The following is a 21,506-nucleotide window of genomic DNA, read 5'->3' as shown; positions in this document are numbered from 1 at the left end:
GCCTAGCTAGGCCAGGAATTGATCTAGTTACCCTGCGCTCTACTTTGTGCACCTTGTGGCCTATACAGTGTTCCCATTGTTGATTGATCGGCTATACATCCTTCCCCAGATGTGATGAACCTATTATTGATTGATCAGCTGTAGATCCTTCCCCGAATGTGGTGACCCTGTTGCTGATTGATCGGCTGTGCATCCTTCCCCGAATGTGGTGACCCTGTTGCTGATTCATCAGCTGTACATCCTTCCCCGAATGTGGTGACCCTGTTGCTGATTGATCGGCTGTACATCCTTCCCCGAATGTGGTGACACCATTATTGATTGATCGGCTGTGCATCCTTTCCCGAATGTGGTGACCCTGTTGCTGATTCATCAGCTGTAATCCTTCCCCGAATGTGGTGACCCTATTATTGATATCTACAACAGGTGACCCTATTATTGATATCTACAACATTGATATTCTCCCTGTTGCTGATTGATCCGCTGTGCATCCTTCCCCGAATGTGGTGACCCTGTTGCTGATTGATCGTCTGTTCATCCTTCCCCAGATGTGGTGACGCTGTTGCTGATTGATCGGCTGTGCATCCTTCCCCAGATGTGGTGACCCCATTGTTGATTGATTGGCTGTGCATCCTTCCCCGAATGTGGTGACCCTGTTGCTGATTGATTGGCTGTGCATCCTTCCCCGAATGTGGTGACCCTGTTGTTGATTGATCAGCTGTACATCATTACTCCGACCCATTCGCAGCAGCGTACACTTGTTTATGTTAAATCACATCTGCCAATCATTTCCCAATCTATTAAAGTACCCATCTTTACCCTCCGTGACCTTTTTCTTACCTTCGTGGTCTTTTCCCCATTATTACCTATTTTCTCCCGGTATTATTTTTCAGAACTTACCATCTGTCACACCTCATGCCTTTCAATGTGAAACAGAAAGAAGACCACCCCACACCCCTCTCCCTCCCCACTTTACTCCACCAAGCCAAAGACATGTAAGGTCACACAGGTGCACAGGTGGTGGTGATCAATTGCATTTTGACTTTTTAAAAGTCCACTAGGTTAAAAAGGGCATCACAGGTAACCAAAAAACCTTTACCTTGCTTGCTAACTTCCCACGAGTCTGCGTTTAACGCTCACCTGCACTCATTCATGCCCTTGCCACCTGCCTGTTTCCCATGTGGAACCATCTTCCTCCTTATGATGTCCCAACCTTTTATCTCCTGGATTTCCAGTCTTCGGTCCATCCCCACCTCATGGTGTCTCCTATTTCTACCTCTTCACCTGCCTGTTTCTCATGCGGAACCATCTTCCTCGGTATGAATGTCCCAAGCTTTTATCTCCTGGATTTCCAGTCTTCGGTCCATCAACAGCTCATGGTGCCTCCTATTTCTACCTCTCCACCTGCCTGTTTCCCATGTGGAACCATCTTCCTCGTTATGAATGTCTCACGCTTTTATCTCCTGGATTTCCAGTCTTCGGTCCATCACCCACTCATGGTGTCTCCTATTTCTACCTCTTCACCTGCCTGTTTCCCATGTGGAACCATCTTCCTCGTTATGAATGTCCCACGCTTTTATCTCCTGGATTTCCAGTCTTCGGTCCATCACCCACTCATGGTGTCTCCTATTTCTACCTCTCCACCTGCCTGCTTCCCATGTGGAACCATCTTCCTCGTTATGAATGTCCCAAGCTTTTATCTCCTGGATTTCCAGTCTTCAGTCCATCACCCACTCATGGTGTCTCCTATTTAAACCTCTCCACCTGCCTGTTTCCCATGTGGAGCCATCTTCCTCGTTATGAATGTCCCAAGCTTTTATCTCCTGGATTTCCAGTCTTCGGTCCATCAACAGCTCACGGTGTCTCCTATTTCTACCTCTCCACCTGCCTGTTTCCCATGTGGAACCATCTTCCTCGTTATGAATGTCCCATGCTTTTATCTCCTGGATTTCCAGTCTTCGGTCCATCACCCACTCATGGTGTCTCCTATTTCTAACTCTTCACCTGCCTGTTTCCCATGTGGAACCACCTTCCTCGTTATGAATGTCCCAAGCTTTTATCTCCTGGATTTCCAGTCTTCAGTCCATCAACAGCTCATGGTCTCTCTTATTTCTACCTCTCCACCTGCCTGTTTCCCATGTGGAACCATCTTCCTCGTTATGAATGTCCCACACTTTTATCTCCTGGATTTCCAGTCTTCGGTCCATCACCCGCTCATGGTGTCTCCTATGTCTACCTCTTCACCTGCCTGTTTCCCATGTGGAACCACCTTCCTCGTTATGAATGTCCCAAGCTTTTATCTCCTGGATTTCCAGTCTTCGGTCCATCAACAGCTCATGGTGTCTCCTATTTATACCTCTCCACCTGCCTGTTTCTCATGCGGAACGATCTTCCTCGGTATGAATGTCCCAAGCTTTTATCTCCTGGATTTCCAGTCTTCGGTCCATCCCCACCTCATGGTGTCTCCTATTTCTACCTCTTCACCTGCCTGTTTCTCATGCGGAACCATCTTCCTTGTTATGAATGTCCCAAGCTTTAATCTCCTGGATTTCCAGTCTTCGGTTCATCACCACCTCATGGTTTTTTTTTTTTTTTTTTGTATACTGAATCGAGGCTCGTGAAAGAGCTAACATTTATTTCACAAACAAATCAACCAGACAAACAAAACACACAAAAAGAGGGAGCGGAAGACAAGATGGGGAGAGAAGGGGAAGCACACAACCACAACATTTGAGAGCAGGGAGAAGTGTGGGAGGGGGAGGGCAGGGGGGAGAGGTATAAAACACAAGGGGACCGAAATTAGCGGGGGTAGAAAAGATCAAGGTTTTGGATGGGGGAGGATAAGAGATGGTGGTGAACAGCTGTTTTAAAGACCTGGAGGGTGCAGTGGGATTGAAGAGAGTGAAGGAGTTTGTTCCAGAGGCGGGAGAAAAGAGGAATGAAGGAGTGAAGGTGAGCAGAAAGTCTTGATTTTGGCAGTTTAACCATAAGAGGGTTGCAGGCAGATCTTGTGCGACCTGTAGGAATATTTGGGGGACAGAGCCCAGAGAGGGCTGGGGGGGCAAGGCCAGAGAGGAGTCGGTAGAAGACGGAAAGACCACCAACCTGCCTGCGGTGAGTGAGTGAAAGGCCCTTGGAGTTAGCTTCATCGCGGGAGATTCCAATGATTCTGAACGCTTTGGTTTCAACAGCGTGAAGACGGGCTAGGTGTGAGGCAGGAGCACCAGACCAGAGGGGAGAGCAGTATTCCATAGAGCTGCGGATGAAAGCCTTGTATGTGGTGATGAGCTCAGGTGTGCCAAGGAAGGACTTCGCACGACGGAGGATGCCCAGTCGGCGACTGGCTTTGGAGGCCAGATTTGAAATGTGGTTTTCCCAGGAAAGATCATGGCAGATAGTGAGACCCAAAAGCTTGAGTGACAGAACTTCTTGGAGAGGATTATTCAGAAAGTGGATGGGAGGGTTTTCCAGTCGGTCTTTTCGGAGAGACATCGTAAGAGTGTGAGATTTATCAGGATTGAAAGACATGTTCCATTTGTTTGCCCAGTCTGTGATTTTGTCCAGGTCTGCAGAGAGTGAGGAGGCTGCAGACTGCCGATCTGAGGGATTAGGAATGGAGCGACAGAGAGTAGAGTCGTCAGCAAAGAGATAGAGAGGATTTTCAAGAGAGTCAGAGAGATCATTGATGAATACCAGAAAAAGCACAGGGCCCAGAACACTACCTTGGGGAACTCCAGCCTGAACAGGAAGAGGAGATGAGAGAAACCCATTCAGGGCCACACGTTGACTACGACCAGAGAGGAAGTCTGCCAGCCATGCGTGGAGATTTCCATGGATACCAAAGGAGGAGAGTTTGGTGAGCAGAGCAGGGTGCCAGACCGTATCGAAGGCACGTGAAATGTCAAGGGAGACAGTGTCTCCTATTTCTACCTCTTCACCTGCCTGTTTCTCATGCGGAACCACCTTCCTTGTTATGAATGTCCCAAGCTTTAATCTCCTGGATTTCCAGTCGCCGGTCCATCCCCACCTCATGGTGTATCCTATTTCTACCTCTTCACCTGCCTGTTTCTCATGCGGAACCATCTTCCTCGTTATGATGTCCCAAGCTTTTATCTCCTGGATTTCCAGTCTTCGGTCCATCAACAGCTCATGGTGTCTCCTATTTCTACTTTTCCACCTGCCTGTTTTCCATGCGGAACCATCTTCCTCGTTATGATGTCCCACGCTTTTATCTCCTGGATTTCCATTCTTTAGTCCATCACCAGCTCATGGTGTCTCCTATTTCTACTTCTTCACCTGCCTGTTTCCCATGCGGAACCATCTTCCTCGTTATGATGTCCCACGCTTTTATCTCCTGGATTTCCATTCTTTAGTCCATCACCAGCTCATGGTGTCTCCTATTTATACCTCTCCACCTGCCTGTTTCCCATGTGGAACCACCTTCCTCGTTATGAATGTTCCAAGCTTTTATCTCCTGGATTTCTAGTCTTCGGTGCATCACCAGCTCATGGTGTCTCCTATTTATACCTCTCCACCTGCCTGTTTCTCATGCGGAACCATCTTCCTCGTTATGATGTCCCAAGCTTTTATCTCCTGGATTTCCAGTCTTCGGTCCATCAACAGCTCATGATGTCTCCTATTTCTACTTTTCCACCTGCCTGTTTCCCATGTGGAACCATCTTCCTCGTTATGAATGTCCCACACTTTTATCTCCTGGATTTCCAGTCTTCGGTCCATCACCCACTCATGGTGTCTCCTATTTCTACCTCTTCACCTGCCTGTTTCCCATGTGGAACCACCTTCCTCGTTATGTATGTCCCAAGCTTTTATCTCCTGGATTTCCAGTCTTCGGTCCATCAACAGCTCATGGTGTCTCCTATTTATACCTCTCCACCTGCCTGTTTCTCATGTGGAACCATCTTCCTCAGTATGAATGTCCCAAGCTTTTATCTCCTGGATTTCCAGTCTTCGGTCCATCCCCAAATCATGGTGTCTCCTATTTCTACCTCTTCACCTGCCTGTTTCTTGTGCGGAACCATCTTCCTTGTTATGAATGTCCCAAGCTTTAATCTCCTGGATTTCCAGTCTTCGGTTCATCACCACCTCATGGTGTCTCCTATTTCTACCTCTTCACCTGCCTGTTTCTCATGCGGAACCACCTTCCTTGTTATGAATGTCCCAAGCTTTAATCTCCTGGATTTCCAGTCGTCGGTCCATCCCCACCTCATGGTGTCTCCTATTTCTACCTCTTCACCTGCCTGTTTCTCATGCGGAACCATCTTCCTCGTTATGATGTCCCAAGCTTTTATCTCCTGGATTTCCAGTCTTCGGTCCATCAACAGCTCATGGTGTCTCCTATTTCTACCTCTTCACCTGCCTGTTTCACCTGTGGAACCATCTTCCTCGTTATGAATGTCCCAAGCTTTTATCTCCTGGATTTCCAGTCTTCGGTCCATCAACAGCTCATGGTGTCTCCTATTTCTACCTCTCCACCTGCCTGTTTCTCATGCGGAACCATCTTCCTCGGTATGAATGTCCCAAGCTTTTATCTCCTGGATTTCCAGTCTTCGGTGCATCACCAGCTCATGGTGTCTCCTATTTATACCTCTCCACATGCCTATTTCCCATGTGGAACCTCCTTCCTCGTTATGAATGTTCCAAGCTTTTATCTCCTGGATTTCCAGTCTTCGGTGCATCACCAGCTCATGGTGTCTCCTATTTATACCTCTCCACCTGCCTGTTTCTCCTGCAGAACCATCTTCCTCGGTATGAATGTCCCAAGTTTTTATCTCCTGGATTTCCAGTCTTTGGTCCATCACCCACTCATGGTGTCTCCTATTTATACCTCTCCACCTGCCTGTTTCCCATGTGGAACCACCTTCCTCGTTATGAATGTTCCAAGCTTTTATCTCCTGGATTTCCAGTCTTCGGTGCATCACCAGCTCATGGTGTCTCCTATTTATACCTCTCCACCTGCCTGTTTCTCATGCGGAACCATCTTCCTCGTTATGATGTCCCAAGCTTTTATCTCCTGGATTTCCAGTCTTCAGTCCATCAACAGCTCATGGTGTCTCCTATTTCTACTTTTCCACCTGCCTGCTTTCCATGCGGAACCATCTTCCTCGTTATGATGTCCCAAGCTTTTATCTCCTGAATTTCCATTCTTTGGTCCATCACCAACTCATGGTGTCTCCTATTTCTACTTCTTCACCTGCCTGTTTCCCATGTGGAACCATCTTCCTCGTTATGAATGTCCCACCCTTTTATCTCCTGGATTTCCAGTCTTCGGTCCATCAACAACTCATGGTGTCTCCTATTTCTACTTTTCCACCTGCCTGTTTCCCATGTGGAACCATTTTCCTTGTTATGAATGTCCCACGCTTTTATCCCCTGGATTTCCAGTCTTCGGTCCATCACCCACTCATGGTGTCTCCTATTTCTACCTCTTCACCTGCCTGTTTCCCATGTGGAACCATCTTCCTCACTATGAATGTCCCAAGCTTTTATCTCCTGGATTTCCAGTCTTCGGTCCATCAACAGCTCATGGTGTCTCCTATTTCTACCTCTCCACCTGCCTGTTTCTCAAGCGGAACCATCTTCCTCGGTATGAATGTCCCAAGCTTTTATCTCCTGGATTTCCAGTCTTCGGTCCATCACCCACTCATGGTGTCTCCTATTTCTACTTTTCCACCTGCCTGTTTTCCATGCGGAACCATCTTCCTCATTATGATGTCCCAAGCTTTTATCTCCCTGAATTTCCATTCTTTGGTCCATCACAAGCTCATGGTGTCTCCTATTTCTACTTCTTCACCTGCCTGTTTCCCATGTGGAACCATCTTCCTCGTTATGAATGTCCCACGCTTTTATCTCCTGGATTTCCAGTCTTCGGTCCATCAACAGCTCATGGTTTCTCCTATTTCTACTTTTCCACCTGCTTGTTTCCCATGTGGAACCATCTTCCTCGTTATGAATGTCCCATGCTTTTATCTCCTGGATTTCCAGTCTTCGGTCCATCACCCACTCATGGTGTCTCCTATTTCTACCTCTTCACCTGCCTGTTTCCCATGTGGAACCATCTTCCTCGCTATGAATGTCCCAAGCTTTTATCTCCTGGATTTCCATTCTTCGGTCCATCAACAGCTCATGGTGTCTCCTATTTATACCTCTCCACCTGCCTGTTTCTCATGCGGAACCATCTTCCTCGGTATGAATGTCCCACGCTTTTATCTCCTGGATTTCCAGTCTTCGGTCCATCACCCACTCATGGTGTCTCCTATTTCTACCTCTTCACCTGCCTGTTTCCCATGTGGAACCATCTTCCTCGCTGTGAATGTCCCAAGCTTTTATCTCCTGGATTTCCAGTCTTCAGTCCATCAACAGTTCATGGTGTCTCCTATTTATACCTCCACCTGCCTGTTTCTCATGCGGAACCATCTTCCTCGGTATGAATGTCCCAAGCTTTTATCTCCTGTATTTGCAGTCTTCGGTCCATCACCCACTCATGGTGTCTCCTATTTATACCTCTCCACCTGCCTGTTTCCCATGTGGAACCACCTTCCTCGTTATGAATGTTCCAAGCTTTTATCTCCTGGATTTCCAGTCTTCGTTGCATCACCAGCTCATGGTGTCTCCTATTTATACCTCTCCACCTGCCTGTTTCCCATGCGGAACCATCTTCCTCGTTATGATGTCCCAAGCTTATATCTACTGGATTTCCAGTCCTCGGTTCATCACCAGCTCATGGTGTCTCCTATTTCTACCTCTGATGTTTTCTAATCCACCGAGACCCGGATGCCATGCTTCACCTGCAAATCCTCTCTTGGTGCTCTCCTGATCCTTTGGCCTACCTCTGTGAGCCTTGACATGTGTATTAAAATATAAAGAAACACTCACATCCTGTCTACAACTTGCTAACAAACCCTTGTATCCCATCCTCTTACTTTGACAACTTTTAGTGGAAACAAGGATGACCCAAAGGAATCCTCCATGGCAGGTGCTGCGCAAAGACTTTTCGCCATGTCGTGGAAAAGATAAATAAGGGGACATTGGGTTGACGCTGACGAAATGTTCTGGAAACAGCATCGTCACTCATTTCCGCAACTGGCCCCTAGATGCGGGAACTTTGAAGCGTACGAACCCTCTGTTTTTCAGGATTGTTTACGAAAGCTCCATCTTGGCTCCCGCTCTGGTACAAAAGGCATTGTTGTGAGAATTCCCAAATGTTGGTTATGCGTATGAACTTGCACCTTCAACCCGTGATGTTAACGGCTGGGAAAACCCTTTTCTTTCCCACAGATTTAGACGCAAATCCACAAAAAGGAAAAGCACCAAAGCTTGCCGAGGTTGGCCCTTGGATGTGCCTGAGCAATTGTGCAGACGTGGAGGAAAAATAAAAGTCTGGAATTTTTCTGCCATAAATTATATTGAGGAGCCAGGGCAGCAGGAACAGCTGTTCCCCTTTGGACCGAGAGGGATTATCCTTGGATTACCCTTTCTCAGTTATTTAATGTGTCGTTGACTACCGAATTATTCTGATGTTTATGGACGTGTCGGTTTGATCAACCGGACTCAAGACACATGTCGTCCGAATCCGTTTTGACAGTGATCCGCCATTGGGTCTTCTCCACCATGACCAATGGATTGGTCTTTCGGAAACAACCGCATCCCCCAAACCCCATCCCTTGTCTTGAGTCCTCTTCCTTTTTTGTTTGGTTTTTCATCTTCGTTCGCAGTCATGTGCCCTTGGTGACCTCATAGATTTTCATCTTCATTCTACCTTGTTGTGCCAGGGGTCACCTGGGGAACCTTTTTGGGCCCAATTCCTTCACAAACCTGCAAACTGAAGTTTGACTATCAGGAATATTCGTCTATTCGTATCCTGATGTTATACCTGAACACAGGTTCAGTTGTGTTGAAGTAGTTTCATGGCTGGGGTTATACTGGGTGGTTTGCCATTGCCTTCCCAGCAGTCGTTAGGGCAGGAATTTGAAACTTGGCCAATATGGTGCCGGTGATAACTCGCGGACTCTTCGTAGAGGACACCGTACTGGGATCTCTGAGGTCCACCAAGGACCAGTGTTAGTAGACAAAGTCTCCAGTTTAACGTCCATATGTGGGACGGCGGACACATTGATGCCTCAACCTGCGGTCAAAACTCAGGTCAAACAGTTCAGAGCCAGGTGCACCGCATACCTACCTCTAAGCTATCCTGGCTACCCATCCTCACTAATGTATGGATATGTTCATATCGATGAAATGTGTGGACAGATGTCGACAAAATTTCCACGAATATTATGTGACACAAAGATTAACATTTGTGGCTTTTCCATATTTAACCATAAATCCATGTATAATGAGGTATCACGTGTGTATGTTTTATGTTTCTCCTCCGAGAGGATTTGACCTGGGAAGCTGAAACTTTCAGGAATTAACGACGACACCCGGAAGTTGTGCATGTGCAAGTTTTGTTTGATTTCATCAAGTTAACAAAAACATATTTCACCCAACTTGACATTTTCATCCTCTGAGGGATCGGAGCAATTGGAATTATCCGATGGATATAACCAAGGTGTATTGTGTACATGTGGACTGCTTATATGTAGTTGTAGTTATATATATATATATATGTATGCACATAAGCAGTCCACATGTTTTGCTTCATATACATAACCCAGGTTATTTTCTATTTTTGTGAATGTTCGAGGCAGCGGCCTGTTACCTATACACCGCCTACATAAACGGATGTGTCCGTGGAACGTGTTACACGCTTGCAACAACATCTCCCTTAAGGTTGTTATTGGCTCACTAATTGTAAAGATAATAACATGACCCCCTCTCCCCATTACCCTGGGGATGTGTGGGGGTTTGGGGGGGCTTGTATTATTTACATTGGACACCAAACGTTCAGCAAGAACCCGTAGGTGAATGAAAATGTCATCTTCAATTCCATCAAAGGGATCATAATTATGCTCCTGAGAATACTTCATCCATGAGGTCTGTAAGGACAAGGAAGTCCAGGGCCATAGGTCACCTTCCCGTTTACCATCAATTTGGTGGATCACTTGGATTTGCTGAATGGTAAATGGTCCTATTCTGCCCGTTTAATGGCTGCCTTTGTTCTGCCCCAACGTGTTGTGATTCGCACAAGGTTTCACTTGAACCCCAAGCGTTTACCTGAGCTGGAAAGTGATGGAATTTTGAACATGTGTTGACTTTCCCCTTATTCTTCCCCGCAGACATGTCATGGCTGTGCCTCGGGATCAAACTGTGACTGCAGTGGTGTGAAAGGCGACAGGGTAAGCTGTGTTTGAACCTGACTCACCTGTGCGGCCTATTTAGACAGCTTTATCATGCTGATGATGATTAAGGGTAGATCTTCAAACTAGACCATTGCGGCCTTGCTCTTTTCATCCCCAGTTAAGGGGAACTTGATACGAGTCCTTGATACGAGCTTTGTGTGGAGTTAGTCACTGAACCTGAATTCAGGTTCGCTCAAGGTGTATAAATACAGGATTGCAAGGTCTGAACACACTCCAGTAAGGTGTTGTGGTACATTGAATCCAGCTGAAATCCCAATATGGTATCATGGAAATATGTACTTATTATGTACGCAAAATGGTGAGATTTTGCCACCTCCCCACCCCACCCTATATGTCCTACATGCCCCCCTCCCGACCCCCCAAACCCCTCGCCACCACGTGCATGTCCGATTTATTCAAATTTCAAATTCATTTCCCTCATTTACCCCTCATCCCAATCCATAGCTTTGTGTACACAACACAATAAGATGCCCTTCAGGCCAGCAAGTGGCGCTGCATTACGGAGCCCACTCCCCTTCCTTGAGGATGTTAAGCCGGCTATCCCATGTCCATTATGGACGTTAAAGAGCCCGTAGCATTATGCACATGAGCTATCCTTTAAGCAAGATCTTCCAATGGAATTCCAGACTCCCTGCACGAAATGGACCACGAGGTTGGACGACTATACCTCGGCACGGTCACTCTCTGGTCTAACGTCTGCCTCGATGACCCCACAAGACCCCATGGATCTTGTAAAACCCAGTAAAAGATCGGATCGTATTGAAATGTAAATCATCCTGTAGTGTAAACTGTACACCTTACACATTGGGTGAAATAGATTGGACAGACAATGACGACTTTTTGCGCTGTGTACAGAATTGTATCCAAGGCATTGCAGGGCAGGGCTCTTTGATATCCCACATTATTTAATGAACATCATCGGTCAATCCCCCACAGCCCGGTGTGTACCCCGGTTTAGAATAGGTACACCATATCCCTGCGTGTCGTAATCGGGGACAAAAAGGGTTGGCGTCTGGAAGGGCATCCGACCATAAAACATTGCCTCAAAGAGGGAACCATGACAATTACAACTACATATGGGCAGGGTACAGCCCGAAGTACCCCGTGGTGGACCTCACTCACTCTCGTCAAATATCAAGGTGAGGAACCCGATCGAAGCAAGGGTGGAAATCACTCCATTTATGACGACGAAACATCTGATGCCCGAAGTGGAGATCGGTTTCTGAGGTTTGGGACATGGAATGTAGGGACAATGACAGGGAGATCAGGAGAAGTGGTGGAAGTATTGGTCAGAAGAAGAGTGGACATATGTTGTGTGCAGGAGACGAGATGGAAGGGAAGTGGTGTGAGAATGGTGAAGGGTAGGCAGGGACAGAAAAACAAGTTTGTGTGGCAAGGGTGCCCGGAGGGCGTGAATGGTGTTGGTGTCCTGTTTTCTGAGGAGTTTGTAGACAGTGTGGTGAGTGTGACTAGATTGAGTGATAGGTTGATGATGGTGAAAATGATGATTGGAAAGCTCTTGGTGAACGTCATCTCGGGATATGCTCCGCAGGTTGGTCGGAGCGATGAAGAGAAGGACAAGTTCTGGTGTGCGATAGAGAAGCTGATGGAAAACGTGAAAGATGAGGAAGTTGTTGTGGTAGGAGGAGACCTAAATGGACATGTGGGAAGGAGTATGGACGGTTTTAAGGGAGTTCATGGGGGTTACGGATATGGTGTGAGAAATGGAGAAGGTGAAAGGATTTTGGAGTTTGCTGATGGAGCTGGTTTGTTGATTTGTAATAATCAGTTCCAGAAAGAGGATAATAAGCTTGTTACATACACGTCAGGTGGGTCGACGACAACCGTTGACTACCTGATGGTGCGTAGGCGAGATAGGGGGCACCTCCGGGACACAAAGGTGATCCCGGGGGAGGAGGCTGTTTCACAGCACCAATTGGTTGTCTGCGACATAAGGGTGAAAGGTGCGAGGAGAGCTTGGCGGGTGAAGTACCAAGCGAGAGTGAAGGTGTGGAGGTTAAAAGAGGTGACAGTAAGGGAGGCATTAAAAGAGAGGCTGAGTAGGGTAGAGGATGATGTGGTTGAGCTTCAAAGTGGCTGGATGTCAATGAAAGATAGTCTGTTGGGAGCCTTTGGTGAGGTATCTGGAATCGTGGATGGACAAAAGGACCACCGAGGCAATCGGAAACATGGTGGTGGGATGATGAAGTTGGAAAGAGGATTGACGAGAAGAGGAAGAAGTTCAAGGAGTGGCAGAAGGCAAAGGGTATGGGCGCAGAAACAGCAGAGCATGAAAGTTATAAGGCAGCCAGGAAGGCTGCAAAGAAAGAGGTAGCAAAGGCGCAGGAGGCATGTAGGAAAATGTTGGGAGAACGCTTGGATTCGGAAGAGGGTCAGAGAGCGGTATTCAGGATTGCAAAGCAGATAGCGAAAGAGAGGTGTGATGTGATGTGGGTGAGTTGCTTGAATGATGAAGTGAGACAAATCGTTGTGGACCCAGATGGAATTAAAGGAAGATGGAAAAGATATATGGAAATGCTGTTGAATGCAGAGAATGAATGGGACGGCAACATCGAGAGTAACTCAGTTTTAGGACCGGTAGAGAAGATAACCGAGAAGGAAGTTGAGGAAGCGATAAAAGCAATGAAGAGTAGAAAAGCGGGAGGGCCGACGGGAGTTGTGGGAGATATGTTGAAGGCAGCGGGAAATTGGGGTGTGAAGAGAATGACAGAGATCTGTAATCTGGTGGTGAAAGAAGGCCGCATTCCAGTGGATTGGGAACTGAGTACCCTCATCCCTCTATACAGGGGGAAAGGTGACCCTCTGGACTGTGGCTCGTATCGAGCGATAAAGTTATTGGAGCATGGAATGAAGGTATTGGAAAGGGTGTTTGAGAGGAGGATAAAGAAGAAAGTGAAGATCGACGAAATGCAGTATGGATTTATGCCAGGAAGAGGAACGACAGACGCGCTTTTTATTGTGAGGCAATTGCAGGAGAAGTACATGGAGAAGAGGAAGAAGTTGTTTCTTGGGTTTGTTGATCTGGAGAAAGCATTCGATAGGGTTCCACGCAAAGTATTGACATGGGCATTGAGGAAGTTAGGAGTGGAGGAATGGTTGATCAGAGTAGTGATGGCAATGTACAAAAGAGCGCGCACAGCTGTAAGGACGAAGGACGGGAACAGTGGTGAGTTTGAGGTGAAGGTGGGAGTGCATCAGGGGTCGGTACGAAGTCCACTACTATTTGTAGCTGTGATGGAGGTGCTGGCTCAGAACGTAAAGGAGGGTTTACCGTGGCAGTTGTATGCAGATGATCTGGTGTTGATTGGGGAGAGTATGGATGGATTGAAGGAGAAGATGAACAAATGGAAGGAATGTATGGAGACAAAAGGTCTGAAGGTGAATATCAGAAAAACGAAGGTGATGGCAAGCGGTAAAGCATGTGGTGAGGTGGAAAGAACTGGGAAGTGGCCATGTGCTGTGTGCAGGAAGGGTGTCGGAGTGAACTCCATTCAATGTACAATGTGCGCTGAGTGGGTTCATCAAAAATGCAGTGGTCTGAGAGGGTCATTAACCAGTGTGGCAGCTACATTCAAATGAGAGGTGTGCACAGAGGGAGCTGCAGATGGAGGAAATGTTGAGTTGGATCATGGAGACGGTGTGAAGCTGGAAGGTGTGAAAACATTTTGCTACCTAGGAGACATGCTGAATGGAGAAGGTGGATCAGACTCGGCAACGGTTGCTCGAGTGAGATGTGCATGGAAGAAGTTTCGGGAACTGAGTGGCATGCTGACGAGGAGGGGAGTGTCGTTGAAGCTGAAGGGAAAGGTGTATGCTGCATGTGTGAGAAGTGTTATGATGAATGGGAGCGAGACATGGGTAATGACTAATGAATGTAGAGCAGCAACGAAGGCTGGAAAGGGTGGAAATGCGAATGGTTCGGTGGATGTGCGGAGTATCGTTGAGAGAGAGGAAGACAAATGATGAATTGCGAAATATGATGGGAATAGAGCCTGTGATTGATGCTATGAAGAGAAACAGGTTGAGATGGTTTGGTCATGTGTTGAGGAAGGATGAAAGTGACTGGTTGAGAAGAGTGATGGAAATGAATGTAGAAGGAAGTCGAGGACGGGGAAGACCGAGAAAGACTTGGCTGAAGATGGTGGAAGAAGAAATGCGGGCAAGGGGGTTTACAAGGGGAGATGCAGAAAATAGGGCAAAATGGAGAAGATTGTCATGGGGACCGCAAGGCTAACCCCCGCTCTAGCAGGGAAAATGGCCTGGAAATGCCTGTTGTGTGTTGTTTGGTCAATCTCCCACATTAATTATCATCATTGGTCAATGTCCCACATTATTTAATTATCATCATCGGTCAATCTTTGACATTAATTATATTATCATCATTGGTCAATGTCCCACATTATTTAATTATCATCGGTCAATCTCCCACATTATTTAATTATCATCATTGGTCAATCTCCCACATTATTTAATTAACATCATCGGTCAATCTCCCACATTATTTAATTATCATCATTGGTCAATCTCCCACATTATTTAATTAACATCATCGGTCAATCTCCCACATTATTTAATTATCATCATTGGTCAATCTCCCACATTATTTAATTAACATCATCGGTCAATCTCCCACATTATTTAATTAACATCATCGGTCAATCTCCCACATTAATTATGATCATTGGTCAATCTCCCACATTATTTAATTAATATAATCGGTCAATCTCCCACATTATTTAATTGACATCATCGGTCAATCTCCCACATTTAGAACCTGAAACCCAATGTGAGTAGCCCTTCCCAGCTTCCTTCCTCCAATCCCTGCCTTGGGATCTCGTTTCTGCCAAAGGCGCATGTGTTTTCAATTGAAACTTGCCATATCAATGGCCTAGCACACCATGCCTAATGGTCTGGAGCTAATCCATCCTCCTTTAGCCACCAAAAACGCGAACCTGTCAACAGGCAAGTCGAACAAGCTCTTCCCGAGGACGGCATGGGTGGCCGTTTCCTTAGCAATCCAAACGGAGGTTTTTCATCCATTTCGTTATTCATAATAATGGTTATTAGTGAGTACGTTTTGCTTTGCTTTATGTTTCATGTATGTCACGTGACTTTGTCTGATGGATCGGCCATGTACTTTAGCTGTAAGTGAATGTACAGGGGGTCGGTAGGATAACCTAGAGGTAAGCACACTCGACTTCAGGTTGTTTAGTCTGTGTTAGAATCCCGACACAACTATATACTGCAGGTGATTTGGCAGGTGATTCATCAATGTGAGCGCCATCCCAAGGATGGAGGTTTTTTTTTTTGTATACAGAATCGAGGCTCGTGTGAGATCTACCACATTGAACATGCAAACATGCAGACACATAAAACATGCAATGAGGGGAGCGGGAAACAAGAGGGGGAGAGAGTGAAGCACACAAGCACAACAACAGCAGAGAACAGACAGGGACATCAGGAGATCTGTGGGAGGGAGAGGGCTTGGGGAGGAGGGAGGAGTACACGGTGTAAAGCAAATGAACACTACTAGGAATTTCAGGAAAGAAGTTGGGGATTTAAAGAGGCGGATTTGGTTCGTTTAAACGGGGGTAGAAAAGATCAAGGTTTTGGATGGGGGAAGATAAGAGATGGTGGTGAACAGCTGTTTTAAAGACCTGGAGGGAGGAGTGGGATTGAAGGGAGTGGGGGAGTTTATTCCAGAGGCGGGAGAAAAGAGGAATGAAGGAGTGAAGGTGAGCAGAGAGTCTTGATTTTGGAAATTTCACCAGAAGAGAGTTGCTGGCAGATCTTGTGCGTCCTGCAAGAACATTTGCGGGACAGAGCACAGACAGAGCAGGGGAAGCAAGGCCGGACAGGAGTCGGCAGAAGACAGAAAGACCACCAACCTGCCTGCGTTGAGCGAGAGAAAGGCCCTCGGAGTTAACTTCATCGCGGGAGATTCCAATGATTCTGAAAGCTTTGGTTACTACAGCGTGAAGACGAGCTAGGTGTGAGGCAGGAGCACCGGCCCATATGGGAGAGAAGTATTCCATCAAGCTGAGGATGAAAGCCTTGTATGTGGTGAGGAGCTCAGGTGTACCAAGTAAGGACTTCACACGACGGAGATGCCCAGTCGGCGACTCGCTTTGGAGACTAACTTGGAAATGTGGTTTTTCCAAGAAAGTTCATGGCAGATAGTGAGACCAAAGAGCTTGAGTGACAGAACTTATTGGAGAGGATTGTTCAGAAAGTGGATGGAAGGGTTTTCCAGACTGTCTTTTCTGAGAGACATAGTAAGAGTGTGAGATTTGTCAGGATTGAAAGACATGTTCCACTTGTTTGACCAGTCTGTGATTTTGTCCAGGTCTGCAGAGACTGAGGAGGCTGCAGACTGCCGATCTGAGGGATGAGGAATGTAGCGGCAGAGAGTGGAGTCATCAGTAAAGAGATAGAGAGGATTTTCCACAGAGTCGGAGAGATCATTGATGAAGACCACAAAAAGCACAAGGCCCAGAACACTACCTTGGGGAACTCCAGCCTGAACAGGAAGGGGAGATGAGAGAATTCCATTCAGGGCCACACGTTGACTACGGCAGGAGAGAAAGTTGGCAAGCCAAGCGTGGAGATTTCCATGGATACGATAGGAGGAGAGTTTGTTGAACAGAGCTGGGTGCCAGACCGTATCGAAGGCACGTGATATGTCAAGGGAGACAGCTCCGATTTCCTGTTTGGCATTGAGGACCTCCATCCATTGTTGAGACAGCAGAAGCAGCATGCCCAGAGTAGAATGACCTGGTCTGAATCCAAATTGATGATCATAGATCAAGCCATTGGAGAAGAGGAAAGATTTCATATCCGAAGCAATGATGGATTCCATGACTTTGCTGATAATTGGGAGCAGGCTGATTGGTCTGTAGTTGCAACGATCTGTTTTTGCACATTTTTTGTGTAAAGCGGTAATGTTTGCTGATTTCCAAGATGTTGGCAAATGACCTTGAACAAAAGAGAGGGTGAAGAGAACAGAGAGAGGGTGAGATAGAGCGGCAGAGCAGGATTTTAGGACTCGTGAGCTGATGCCATCTGGTCCAGTTGCAGAATCGGAGTCGAAGTTTGACAGAAATTTCTCCACCTTGTCAGGGGAGAAGGACACAGAGTCCAGGAGCAGCTGAGTTCGACTGGGTTCGACTGGGTACGAATGGGTACGGTGGGTACAAAGAGAGATGGGTTAAACGGTTGTTCCAGATGTCAGTAATTGGTGGACGTTAAACGGGTGTCCGTCTGTCGGTATTAATTGGTGGACGTTAAACAGGTGTCCGTTTGTCGGTATTAATTGGTGGACGTTAAACGGGTGTCCTTCTGTCGGTAAAAATCGGTGGACGTTAAACGGGTGTCCCTCTGTCAGTATTAATTGGTGGACGTGAAACGGGTGTCCGTCTTTTGGTATTAACTGATGAACGTTAAACGGGTGTCCGTGTGTCGGTATTAATTGGTGGACGTTAAATGGGTGTCCCTCTGTTGGTATTAATTGTTGGATGTTAAACGGATGTCCCATCTGTCGGTATTAATCGGTGGACGTTAAACGGGTGTCCGTGTGTCGGTATTAATTGGTGGACGTTAAACGGTTGTCCGTCTGTCGGTATAAATTGGTGGACGTTAAACGGGTGTCCGTCTGTCGGTATTCATTGGTGGACGTGAAACGGGTGTCGGTCTGTCGGTATTAATTAATGGAAGTTAAACGGATGTCCCATCTGTCGGTATTAATCGGTGGACGTTAAACGGATGTCCCATCTGTCGGTATTAATTGGTGGACGTTAAACGGATGTCCCATCTATCGGTATTAATCGGTGGACGTTAAACGGATGTCCCATTTGTCGGTATTAATTGGTGGACGTTAAACGGATGTCCCATCTGTCGGTATTAATCGGTGGACGTTAAACGGATGTCCCATCTGTCGGTATTAATCGGTGGACGTTAAACGGATGTCCCATTTGTCGGTATTAATTGGTGGACGTTAAACGGATGTCCCATTTGTCGGTATTAATTGGTCGACGTTAAACGGATGTCCCATCTGTCGGTATTAATCGGTGGACGTTAAACGGATGTCCCATCTGTCGGTATTAATCGGTGGACGTCAAACGGATGTCCCATTTGTCGGTATTAATCGGTGGTTTTCCCTTCCAAGACTTGTTCTCACTCCAAATAAACGTTTTGTTCCCCATTGCTTCTAATCTGGTCCTTCACATCAGATCACACAATTACACGCTTCATTCATTATTTATTCATGAATCTGCAGTGCCCCCTGGGGGAACCACCATGGCTATGCTGCTGATGCAGTGCCCCCCTGGGGGAACCACCATGGCTATGCTGCTGATGCAGTGCCCCCCTGGGGGAACCACCATTGTTTTGCTGCTGATGCAGTGTCCCCCTGGGGGAACCATCATGGTTATGCTTCTGATGCAGTGCCCCCCTGGGGGAACCATCATGGTTATGCTGCTGATGCAGTGCCCCACTGGGGAAACCACCATTGTTTTGCTGCTGATGCAGTGCCCCCCTGGGGGAACCACCAATGTTTTGCTGCTGATGTAGTGCCCCTTGGTGGAACCATCATGGTTATGCTGCTGATGCAGTGCCCCCCTGGGGGAACCACCATTGTTTTGCTGCTGATGCAGTGCCCCCCTGGGGGAACCATCATGGTTATGCTGCTGATGCAGTGCCCCCATGGGGGAACCATCATGGTTATGCTGCTGATCCAGTGCCCTCCTGGGGGAACCATTATTGCTATGCTGCTGATGCAGTGCCCCATGTGCAGAACCATCACGGTTATGCTACTGATGCGGTGCCCCCCTGTGCGGAACCATCATTGTTGTGCTGCTGATGCAGTGCCCCACTGGGGGAACCATCATGGCTACGCTGTTGATGCAGTGCCCCACTGGGGGAACCATCATGGCTATGCTGTTGATGCAGTGCCCCACTGGGGGAACCATCATGGCTATGCTGTTGATGCAGTGCCCCACTGGGGGAACAATCATGGTTATGCTGTTGATGCAGTGCCCCCATGGGGGAACAATCATGGTTATGCTGCTGATGCAGTGCCCCCATGGGGGAACAATCATGGTTATGCTGCTGATGCAGTGCCCCACTGGGGGAACCATCATGGCTATGCTGTTGATGCAGTGCCCCCCTGGGGGAACCATCATGGCTATGCTGTTGATGCAGTGCCCCACTGGGGGAACAATCATGGTTATGCTGCTGATGCAGTGCCCACATGGGGGAACCATCATGGCTATGCTGTTGATGCAGTGCCCCATTGGGGGAACCATCATGGCTATGCTGTTGATGCAGTGCCCCATTGGGGGAACCATCATGGCTATGCTGTTGATGCAGTGCCTCACTGGGGGAACCATCATGGCTATGCTGTTGATGCAGTGCCCCACTGGGGGAACAATCATGGTTATGCTGCTGATGCAGTGCCCCCATGGGGGAACAATCATGGCTATGCTGTTGATGCAGTGCCCCACTGGGGGAACCATCATGGCTATGCTGTTGATGCAGTGCCCCCCTGGGGGAACCATCATGGTTATGCTGCTGATGCAGTGCCCCCCTGGGGGAACCATCATGGTTATGCTGCTGATGCAGTGCCCCACTGGGGGAACAATCACGGTTATGCTGCTGATGCAGTGCCCACATGGGGGAACCATCATGGCTATGCTGTTGATGCAGTGCCCCATTGGGGGAACCATCATGGCTATGCTGTTGATGCAGTGCCCCATTGGGGGAACCATCATGGCTATGCTGTTGATGCAGTGCCCCACTGGGGGAACCATCATGGCTATGCTGTTGATGCAGTTCCCCACTGGGGGAACAATCATGGTTATGCTGCTGATGCAGTGCCCCCATGGGGGAACAATCATGGTTATGCTGCTGATGCAGTGCCCCACTGGGGGAACAATCACGGTTATGCTGCTGATGCAGTGCCCCCATGGGGGAACAATCATGGTAATGCTGCTGATGCAGTGCCCCCATGGGGGAACAATCACGGTTATGCTGCTGATGCAGTGCCCCCATGGGGGAACAATCACGGTTATGCTGCTGATGCAGTGCCCCCATGGGGGAACAATCACGGTTATGCTGCTGATGCAGTGCCCCCATGGGGGAACAATCATGGTTATGCTGCTGATGCAGTGCCCCACTGGGGGAACAATCACGGTTATGCTGCTGATGCAGTGCCCCCATGGGGGAACAATCACGGTTATGCTGCTGATGCAGTGCCCCCATGGGGGAACAATCACGGTTATGCTGCTGATGCAGTGCCCCCATGGGGGAACAATCATGGTTATGCTGCTGATGCAGTGCCCCCCTGGGGGAACCATTATTCCTATGCTGCTGATGCAGTGCCCCCATGGGGGAACAATCATGGTTATGCTGCTGATGCAGTGACCCCCTGGGGGAACCATCATGGTTATGCTGCTGATGCAGTGACCCCCTGGGGGAACAATCATGGTTATGCTGCTGATGCAGTGCCCCCATGGGGGAACAATCATGGTTATGCTGCTGATGCAGTCACCCCCTGGGGGAACAATCATGGTTATGCTGCTGATGCAGTGCCCCACTGGGGGAACAATCACGGTTATGCTGCTGATGCAGTGCCCCCATGGGGGAACAATCATGGTTATGCTGCTGATGCAGTGCCCCCATGGGGGAACAATCATGGTTATGCTGCTGATGCAGTGACCCCCTGGGGGAACAATCATGGTTATGCTGCTGATGCAGTGCCCCACTGGGGGAACAATCACGGTTATGCTGCTGATGCAGTGCCCCCATGGGGGAACAATCATGGTTATGCTGCTGATGCAGTGACCCCCTGGGGGAACCATCATGGTTATGCTGCTGATGCAGTGCCCCACTGGGGGAACAATCACGGTTATGCTGCTGATGCAGTGCCCCCATGGGGGAACAATCATGGTTATGCTGCTGATGCAGTGCCCCACTGGGGAACCATTATTCCTATGCTGGTGATGCAGTGCCCCCCTGGGAGAACCATTATTCCTATGCTGCTGATGCAGTGCCCCACTGGGGAACCATTATTCCTATGCTGGTGATGCAGTGCCCCCCTGGGGGAACCATTATTCCTATGCTGCTGATGCAGTGCCCCCCTCATAGGGGAGGAATTTATTATTTGTACAGATT

At 48.0% G+C, this 21,506-nt stretch overlaps 1 protein-coding gene across 1 annotated transcript in view; it reads left to right on the top strand.

The window, feature by feature from the left end:
- The window catches only part of LOC137427257 (uncharacterized), a gene marked incomplete at its 3' end in the record, with an annotated part of 346,903 nt that overhangs the window by 60,579 nt on the left and 264,818 nt on the right, over positions 1-21,506 (top strand). The window contains 1 exon segment of the mRNA XM_078778504.1: positions 10,233-10,292. Within this exon segment, the coding sequence (XP_078634630.1) occupies positions 10,233-10,292 (60 nt within the window).

The sequence above is a fragment of the Myxine glutinosa genome, chromosome 5 (assembly GCF_964187855.1).
Source record: "Myxine glutinosa chromosome 5, kmMyxGlut1.1, whole genome shotgun sequence".
Taxonomy (NCBI): Eukaryota; Metazoa; Chordata; class Myxini; order Myxiniformes; family Myxinidae; genus Myxine; species Myxine glutinosa.
The sequence above is the reverse complement of the archived record's forward strand: the minus strand, read 5'-3'. Positions and strand labels throughout refer to the sequence as shown.